General features: G+C 40.7%; 1 protein-coding gene across 31 annotated transcripts in view; it reads right to left on the reverse strand.

The window, feature by feature from the left end:
- Positions 1–10,000, reverse strand: part of pcbp3 (poly(rC) binding protein 3) — a 97,203-nt gene that overhangs the window by 11,362 nt on the left and 75,841 nt on the right. For 22 of the 31 annotated variants that reach the window (XM_083537578.1, XM_083537594.1, XM_083537585.1 and 19 more), the window contains 2 exons: positions 8,406–8,447; positions 3,205–3,283 (listed from right to left, as the gene is read on the reverse strand). In XM_083537578.1, the coding sequence (XP_083393704.1) occupies positions 3,205–3,283; positions 8,406–8,447 (121 nt within the window). The remainder of the gene's footprint in view (positions 1–3,204; positions 3,284–8,405; positions 8,448–10,000) is intronic. The other 9 variants (XM_083537601.1, XM_083537590.1, XM_083537584.1 and 6 more) reach the window with 1 other exon arrangement.

Below are 10,000 nucleotides of genomic sequence, written 5' to 3' on the forward strand. Positions count from 1 at the left end.
CTCCGCCCCATTTTCGAGGGGTTCTTCCCACCCTGGTGGGAAGCCAGCAAGCTTTGGTCATGGAACAGGAAGTAAACACTTTCCTAAGAAGGAGGCCATCGAGGTGGTCCCTCCATCAGTAAGCGAGTCCGGGTTCTACAGCCGGTACTTCATAGTTCCCAAAAAGAACGGAGGGTTGTGTCCTATTTTAGATCTACGTCAGCTGAACCGCTTTTTAATGCGTACTTTCATGTATCCATCTTACCTTCTCACAGGATGTTCCTGAGGTTCGCTTTCGGGGCTGAAGCTTACCAATACCAGGTTTTTTCATTTGGCCTTGCCCTTTCACCCAGTACTACATCGATTGGTTGATCCTAGTTTAATCAGAGCAGTTGGCGGTCCGACATCTAGATGTCGTTCTTGCCCACATAAGAGCGTTGGGCTTTCGGATGAATGCCTGTAAAGACTGTGCTTTCTCCATTACAGAGAACCACCTATCTCAGTGTCATATGAGATTCAAACACTTTGCATGTGCAGCTTTCCCCTGCCCACATTGTGGCCATCCTTACAGCCGTCAGGAAGGTCAGAGAAGGGCAGCCTCTCACTGTCAAGCAGTTCCAGAAACCGTTAGGACTTATGGCAGCTGTATCCATACAGCTACATGAGACCCCTTCAGTGGTGGCTCAGGACCCGTGGGTTCTCACAGAGGGGCAACCCCCTCCACACTACCAAGGTCATGCCGCGATGCCTAAGTTTGTCTGGAGAGATCCCCGGTTCCTATCTCTAGGCCCCGTGCTGGGAGTCCCTGGTCGTTGCTTAATGCTAACGACGGATGCATCCCTCATGGGGTGGGAAATGATCATGAGTGGTCGCTCCGCCCAAGGTCTCTGGTAAGTGCCCCATCTACGCTGGCACATAAACTCCCTAGAAATGCTGGCCGTGCTTGTAGCACTGAAGCATTTCCTCTCAGACCTCAGAGTTCACAGCATGTTGGTCCATACAGACAATACTGCGGTGGTCTCCTACATCAACCATCAAGGAGGTCTGCGTTCATGCACCCTGTGCAGGCTGGTGCACCAGATCCTCCTTTGGGCCCAGGGGAAACTCCTCTCTTTGAGAGCGATTTACATCCCGGGCCAGTTGAACGAGGCAGCAGACACCCTGTCGAGGCAGGGGTTGAGACAAGCCTCTAGCCAAGGCATCTTGGAGGCACCTTACAATCAAGACTGCTTTCTTGTTGGCTATCTGCTCTATCAAAATATTAGGGGATCTGCAGGCCATTTCTGTGGCCCCCTCCTTCCTGGAGTTTACCCCGGGTATGGCTAGTGTCTTCCTGTACCCCCGAACGGTTACATCCCAAAGGTGCCCTCTGTCCACTGGACACCTACGAGGATGGGTCCTTGGAGAAGGACCGATCAGCTGCTCATCTGCTAAGGCCCTCCCAAAAGAGGGCTTAGATGTCTGGAGAGATCCCCGGTTCCTATCTCTAGGCCCCGTGCTGGGAGTCCCTGGCTCAAAATCTTGGTCCCCTGGAGTTCCCCTCCAAGACATTTGTGACAGTGCGGCTTGGTCCACCCCGCCGACCTTTGTGCAGTTTAATAACCTAGACCGCAGGGCCACTCCTGGCCCCTTAGTCCTCCTCTAGCTGTGTTGACAGACACACACTAGTCAGGGACTGGTCAGTCGGGCATGATTGGATACTCGTTCCCAAAGCGTTTCAAAGCATCTTGAATTCCTGAAAGGGAATGTCTCTAGGTTTTGATTGTGACCTTAGTTCCCTGAGAGAATGAGACACTGTGTCTCTATGTCACACCTCTGGCATCCCTGCAGCGCTTCCTTCTCCCTTACAGAAGCTGCCGCTGCCCTCACTCAAATGCCTCTTATACTCCTGCCCGTGACGTCACCTCATTGGTGACAGCCAGCGTAAATTTTTTTGACTGATTACACACATTATTTTAGAGTGTGAACACTCAGGCGCTTTCCCAAAGAGTTTCGACACAGCGTCTCGTTTCCTCAGGGAAATAGGGTTACATATGTAACCTATGGACGTTAATTTTAGTCAGGGCAATGTGTTAAGAAAAAAAGAGCCAAAAGTGAATGGTTTTCTATGGCTGCCCCCACATTTATTATTGACCATTGATCTCAGGTGCATATAAATAAGGTCAGGAGTTTCAGTGTATGTAGAAAAGTTTGTAAAAGTTGAAAAAATAAAAAAGTCTACATTCAGAATTTAAATAGTCTAATCCATAATCCTTAAATAAAATATAAAACCATTGACCATGGCATCCTAAAACCATGTTAAAATAAATTGCATATTTGGTTGCTACATGATCACTTTTTCAGTTGTATGTGCTGTATGTAGTGTAGCACATTTTATAGTCTGTCCTAATTGTTATATGGTTGGTTTCAACAATTAGTTTTGGAATACTATTCAGTGGTTTAAGTTACCTTTTATTCTGTACAGAATGTGTAAGGACATTCATTTGTGTGGCATTAACCTTAAAATCTGAAATGACTTGAGTAACACCAGAGACTCCAGACTGAGCAGTCTGATCCCACTAAAGATATTGGCAAATACCCCAATATTATCATTACATTTGAAGACAGGGATCGGGGAATACAATTTCAATTAATTTCTTTCAGAGTAAGACAGGATACAATCCATCCTGCACTGCATACAAAATGGATAATAATTGAAACTATAAACACTGGCATGAGCCAAAAATGTGCTTTTTCAAACCACTTGCTTTTATCACATATTTTTGCAATAAATTTACATATTTTTGGCAAACTTGCACATGGAAAATCACAAATGCTACGTTTAACCTGTATTTTAGTGGGTAGGAGTCTTTTTTAGTATAAATGTAGCCTTTGGTTGCCAGTATTGCTGTGTCCTATACAGTAGTTAAACCCACAAACAAAACATACAAATACATACACATTTGCACACTTTCTTTTTGACCAATAAATTGTGACACCAAGATCATTTCTTATCTGCACTCTGGTATTTGTGCCCTAGTTTGTAGTAGAGGCTGTTTAAGCAAATAAAAAAAAAATAATAATTAAACAAAGGTCACAGAAAAGTGAAGAGCAACCACCAGGGGTATTTCAAGAAGCATGACATTAAGAGAATAGGAAACATAAAAACGAGTGAAAGAAAACGACAAAAAGAGTGTTTCTAGAGGTGCAAAGAGAAGGAGACTGAAAGGGCTTGTGGGTACGTACCGGGGAAAGCAGGGGTGGTCTGTCCGAGGGGGGTAAAGGGGGTTTGCTGCATAGCCAACTGGTGGAGCTTGGTCAACTGCTGATGGGGTAGGAGGGACAGTAGAACTAAGAGGTTATTGTTATAACACAGGTCCCACTGAGAAAATCAAGAAACCGAAACTAGTACAAAAGAGAAGGCAAGGAAAAGAAGCCGTGAAAAAGTGGTAAAACTAAAGCACAAGAGAGTGAGAAAAATAGAGCAAAAATTGAGATCAACTTTAAGAGAACTTGGCCTGACACTGTAATTAAAAGTTTCAGGCTGGGTTTAAACTTGCCACACTTGCTGCTAAGATTGCCTGCAAAATTATAAGCAACATCCACTTCTTCTTCAGGGACATTTTGGCTCTGATGTGCCTATACAATATTTAGCGATTTCGTTCTTATTGACTTTGAACAGCACTGTTTCTCTTCAAACTTCCCACTGTTACACTGTCACAATAGTTCCCTTTCAGAAACTTGAGCTGCGTCAACGACGATTTGGTAATGTCTCTGCATGAACACGCACCAAACCAATCAAAGGGCACGAGAAGGGCCTTGCGCTTCTGGCCCTGCTTCCCCTGATGCAAAGTGGTGATTGAGGTTGTGAGGTTTGCAAATGGATCTGGCAGAAGGAATAGAAAGGGGCACGTCCCTTTTTCCTTTCTTACCTAAAAAATCCATAAATTCTCAGGGTTCAGAAGCCCACTCTTTGGCCGTCTCTTCTCCCCACGAAAAGGGCGTGGCACACCACATTTCTTCCTCTGAGGATGGGGATTATGGGGGGCACCGTACTGGATGAATCCCTGGACTTTTGCAACTAGTCGAGTTTAAGAAACCTTTGGAGGTATTTACTTGAGCGGTTTTGAAGCTAAAAAAATTTAAAGCAGAAAGTGCGTCTAAATGAGTGCCTAATGCGACCCAGGTCACTGCCTCTATGCCGGGGACTGCCTTTCTTTCCTGATCTGCACACCCAGGTGCATAGCGGATTTGGGGGAGATTCCTCTAGAACAACTTCAGGGCACTGCTCTTGCTGCTCTAGGGACACTAAAGGTCAGTCTCTAGAGACTGATTGCCTTAGCAGACTATTTGTCAACCTGGAAAAACCTGCCAAATGTGTCCTGCATACTGTAGAAAGAGGCTACAAGATTCAGTTCAGGTCTCTGCCACCTCGATTCAACAGGGTGATTCCCACTCTGGTGGGTCCCGAGAAGTCATGGAACAAGAAGTAAACACTTTTTTAAGAAGGGAGGCCATTGAGGTGGTCCCTTTCTGATAGTCCCACAGAGTCCCATTTTAGATCGGCATGCTCACACTAAAACAAGTCATGTCTTAAATCAGGTCTGAGGACTGGTTCGTCACAATAGATCTGAGGAACGCAACCTTCCACATACCATCCTTTCTCTACACAGAAAGTTCCTAATGTTTACTTTGGGGGCAAAGCTTACCAATACCGGGTTCTTCAGTTTGGCCTTGGTTGGTTAATATTAGCTTAATCGGACCACTTGACCATTCGGCATTGAGATGTTTTTCTCGACCACATAAAGGATTTGGGGTTAAGACTAAACACCATGAAAAGTGCGCTTTCTCTATAACAGAGGACCACCTATCTAGGCGTAGTGTGGGAGTCATGAGTGCCCGCTCTGCCCTAGGTCTCTGGAAAGGGCCCCAACTCTTGTGGTACATTATCTGCCTGTAGATGCTGGCTATGCTTCTAGCATTGAAACATTTCCTCTTTGACCTGCATGTGCTGGTTCCATGTTTTGTACCATTATGTGCTAAGAACATCTGTGTTCTCTTACATTAACCATCAGGGTGGTCTGCGCTCTTGCCTCCTTTACAAGCTGCCATGACTGATCTTCCTTTGGGCCCAAGAGAAGCTGCTTTTACTGAGGGCAGTATACATCCCAGGTGAGCAGATGCCTTTTCGAGGCAAGGGCCAAGGTCTGGGGAATGGAAGCTCCACCCAGAAGTGGGTAATAGGGCAAATATTAAGTTTTACAGAGAACAAGTGGAATATTTGCAACTCTGGTTTTCCCTCACTCACTCAGCTCCTCTTCAGGAATGGCCGATGCTGCGCCTGTACACTTTCCCTACCATTGCACTGCGGACCTTTTAGCCCTTCTCCCTCACTAGGAGATTCCTCTCAGGCAGGATCTTCCCTCTCAGGCAGGGGGCACCATATTTCACCACTGCCGAGAGTTGTGGAGGCTGTGGCTCCTCAGCTTTTAGCCTCTGGTCTCTCAGCCAAGGTTGTAAAGACCATTCTCCAGTACAGAGCTACCTTCACAAGAAGGTTGTACACTGCAAAAAGGTGCCTGGTGCCTGGTCTCATATGGTATGAGAACCATTAGTTAGATCCAGTTAACTGCCCGGTTGGCCCAATGCTGGAATTCCTACAGTAACAGTTCACCACTCTTCGCCCTCTTTTTCCACTCTACAGGTTTACGTGTTTGGTATTGCGGCATATTATTCTTCGCTTGCTAAGCAGTCACTTGGGAAAAATAGTTAATGACACTTCAGGTCCTTTCCTAGGCCCCCTCTTGTCTAAAGTTTACCCAGGGCATGGCCAGTGCTTTTTTTCACCCCAGGCCGGGGTATGTTCCCAAGGTGCCCTCTGTTGCCACACGACCAGATGTGCTCCAGGAATTCTTCTTCCTTTCAATACTCGGACCAGGATAAGATTAATCGGGTGTGTCCAAGACGGCCCTGTGGTGGAAGTCGGACTAGCATTTCGTCTGCTATAGTCCATAAAAGAAGGGTCTTCTTTGCGGGCAAGCAGACCCTTAACAGATGGATTAAAAAGGCTATCTCCTCCTCTTATAAGTTCTAGTCTTATATAGTCTTCCCTCTTTAAAGCTAGCGCCATCTTTACTGCATGTGCGTTCATAGCTTTCTGGTCGAGTCATCAACCCGCCAGTGATGTTGCGCCCTTTCATTGGACAGATTACACATGTGTTTCAGAGCATGGTCATGCAGACGTGTTCCCAAAGCGTGGTTGATGCAGTGTCTCAGTCCCTCAGTTAACCAAGGTTATATACGTAACGTAGAGACTTTAAATCTGCGTCTAACACTCAAAAGCATTTATAAATCTAGAGTTTACCAAAGTTTTTTTTTTTTTAAGTTTTGGAGATTTCATTAGTTTTTTTTAGTGAGTTACTCTACTCTACATAGGATTATATTAAATCACACAAGCACCTAGCATTAATCTCTGATAACATACAAAAGTTACACTTTTAAAACTCCACAGGATATGTACTGCAGTACTTTGTGCATTCATAGTTAAAAGCAACTATAAATTGAGCTTTATTGTGCATGCTTTAGCTTAAAGCACTGTCTCTCACATACTAACAAATAAAACGTTTTTTTTTTTTTTTTTTTTTCATATAATAAAAAAAAAAAATGGAAGATTTTTTAGATATTTAGTCAGCAAATGTGAAATTATGCTCACTTTTATTTAGGATGAATCCTTGATTGCTGTATGAACTTTCTTCCAGACAACATTCCCTTCAATTAGGTAAACAAATAGTACTACAAAACTAAGGAACCTTACTATTCCTTACAATTCAAGACTGATGAATAGTTCTGCGTTTGTCCTCTAAATGTTTAAAAGCAGGTACAATTTAAACTAAAGCTTAATTTGAGTGATTATAATGTCCTCCACCTTCTCTCTAAGCATCAATCACTGCCGAAGTACACTGAGAAGGACTGACATGCACTAATGTCACTGCATGTGATTATTCTTGAGACAGATTCATTCTGATTATTGATGGAGATGATGAGGCTCAAGGGGACTGAGGAGGCGTCTGCTGTTTGCTTATGTAACCCAGGCTGTTTAATCAGGAGCTTGATATTGTTTATCATGACTGTCACTGATGATCATTCGATTTTTTTTTTAAGGTTAGATCAGTGAGAGATAATAATATGGATAACAATGAAATTATTAGAGTGGAGTATAAACAACAACAATTAGCCAGCTTTGTTTCCATTGCATGGCTGAATGATATAGATAAAAATAGCATTGTCATATGCTACTGCTTGAAATGTTTTGTGCTTATTTTGTTTATGGTTCTGGAAGTAATATTGTGCAGGTCTATAGCATAATGCCTTTCCATTTCAGAGTGATAAAAAATTAACGCTACCAAAATCTTTTTTTTATCACTAAACATTTGTTTTACTGATTCACCAAGTCTCAAATCACGTACCAAAATCCACTATGGTGCACACATCCGCAAATCAAAACTGTCCATGTGGAAACATGGCTAATTTTCAGTATGGTGTCCTGATGATTTACATAATTTTAAACACTATAATTACTTAAAAATTTACAAGAATATTTTGTTTTCATGCTTTATGTTGAGTCTGGTTTCACTAATATAACATACATACAAACATACATACATACATACATACAGTACATACATACATACATACAATAATACATACATTTTCATAAAGCATCCATATTTGTTAATGCCCATGTTGATAGGGTATTAAAAGCCTAAGCTGAGTTTACTTGATTAAAGTAAAAACTTAACAATTACTCATTTAATGTACATTTAGAACAGATTAAAATGGTCTGATTAAGTTGCGATTAACTCATGACAATCGTGATTAATTATTTAAATCAATTGACAGTCCTAATATATATATATATATATATATATATATATATATATATATATATATATATATATATATATATATATATATATATATATATATATATATATATACACAGCGTATATGTTTGGGGGACATTATAAAAATGTTTGATGTGCTACTTATATTGTATTATAATTTGTTGGGGACATTTTTTAATGCAAACAGGCTTATGTGAAATCTGCATCATGAGGTCTAATATCACAATATTGATTAAATAACTATATACTGTGCAGCCTACTCAGCTGTTTACCTTTCTAATGGCATCACACATTTTTTGTTGCACTCTATTTAAAAATACAAATGTGACAGGCCAAGTCCTAATAAGTCTGGCCCACACCATGGAGGGCTTGCGCTATGACCAATTTCAGATTGTAAAGCAACAAAAACTACACATCAAAAATGTCATATTAATATTATTGCTTAATATTAATAGGAAATGCTTGTTGAAAAGCTACAGATGCATGCAGACAGGAAGATAGGATGTAGGGGTGGTGGGGAGGGAGAGCTGTTAGGAAACTCACATCTGGATGTGGAATAGCATACTGTCCCTGAATAGTGTAAGCCTGTGAGAGAAGAGGGGAAAAGGGAAAGGGGAGAATAAATTAACACCTTTTGGAAGCAACTTATTAAACAATAAACAGGTGACTCATAATCACTAGAGCATCAAATATTTTCATGTCTGACTTGAAATATCATCTTTGCACCCAATATGAATTGAAATGTAAATCAGATTGATCCTCAGGATTGCATATATTGTCTCTGGCAGTCAGTCATTTTTATAAGTGACTGTTTAATATGTTGTGATGTGTTTGTAGTGACTTGAATTTGAGAAAAAATGGCATTAATGGTTTTTGCTTTGAGTCTCAGTCTAAAGGGGCAACACTAATTAATTAATGGCTGTATGAAATGAAAGTGGATAAGGTTAAGTAAGTGGAATGTTAAGAGTGCAAATATAGTCATTACTCTTCATTTAGCTTGCATTACTGCACTATTGAGAATATTTTAGAAGCACAAACTGCTCTGCAGTGTAATTCATGTTAACAAATGAGTTGGAATGACTGTTAAATGTGCTTGATAAAATATCCCTTTAATATTTCAGCTTTCTGTCGGTGCTCACTTTGTTTTGAATTCCTTGTCAATTTATTATAGAACCCAAGACATTTTGCCCAGCTCCATTAAATGCAGACACACTATTTTTATGCATTATTTAGATTTTTAGGCATATTAAAAGGATATCTTATTTAAAGGGAGAGAAGAGAATTGCTTAACAAAAACTTGCTCTGCAGATGCTTTTATATAAGTATTCAGATTTTATTAACGGTGAATGTAACACATTTTTAAGATTGAGACAAAATATCCATCTATAGAATGCAAAGTGTCATTTTGTAAATACACTAAGGGTTGCATAGAATATACTAATAGCTAATATTACAAATTCCAAAGTCCCTGCTGGGAAAATAATAATAATTAAAAAAACTGAGAGGCAGAGATAAAGGAAATGCAGGCAGACATTAAGGAAATATAAATAAACATTCAAATCGTTAGTGTGAAAATATTTCTGACAATATAATGCCAGTTCTATGGTCATCTGCACATTGTATAGGGATAAACATAAATATTATGGGAAAAGTCAAAGCAAAATTGTATTCTTGACCAGCAGTGTTAGAAAGAGAACATTTAGTGCTCAGAGTTGTAGAGTACTCCTCTAGTTTGTTGAATGTCATGGTTCCACAAGTATCAGTCTGTAAAAACCTCTTGATTTTTCAGTCAGAACTGATCATTGAGCTGTATGGTGAGATTAATTGATGGGCATAAATTAACAGTTTGCATTCATTCAATACCGGTGCCACTTCCGCCACACAAATGCATTTTCAGACTTTGTACCTCTATAAAGAGTGTAATACTGCGTAAGGAATGTATTGAGTGAACATTTCCCTCCTAAAGAAACACAATGACTACAGTAGTAATGCAATCAGTTGCTTTAACTGAGATGACTAGCTGACATTTAGCTATTATTAGTTTATTGAATTGGCAGCTGACTAAAAAAATATGCAACCCCTAGCATAAACCAACAAAATGCACAACATTTATAAAATAATATATCACTATAATAAAC

Source organism: Silurus aristotelis (genome assembly GCF_946808225.1).
Source record: "Silurus aristotelis genome assembly, chromosome: 3".
NCBI lineage: Eukaryota > Metazoa > Chordata > Actinopteri > Siluriformes > Siluridae > Silurus > Silurus aristotelis.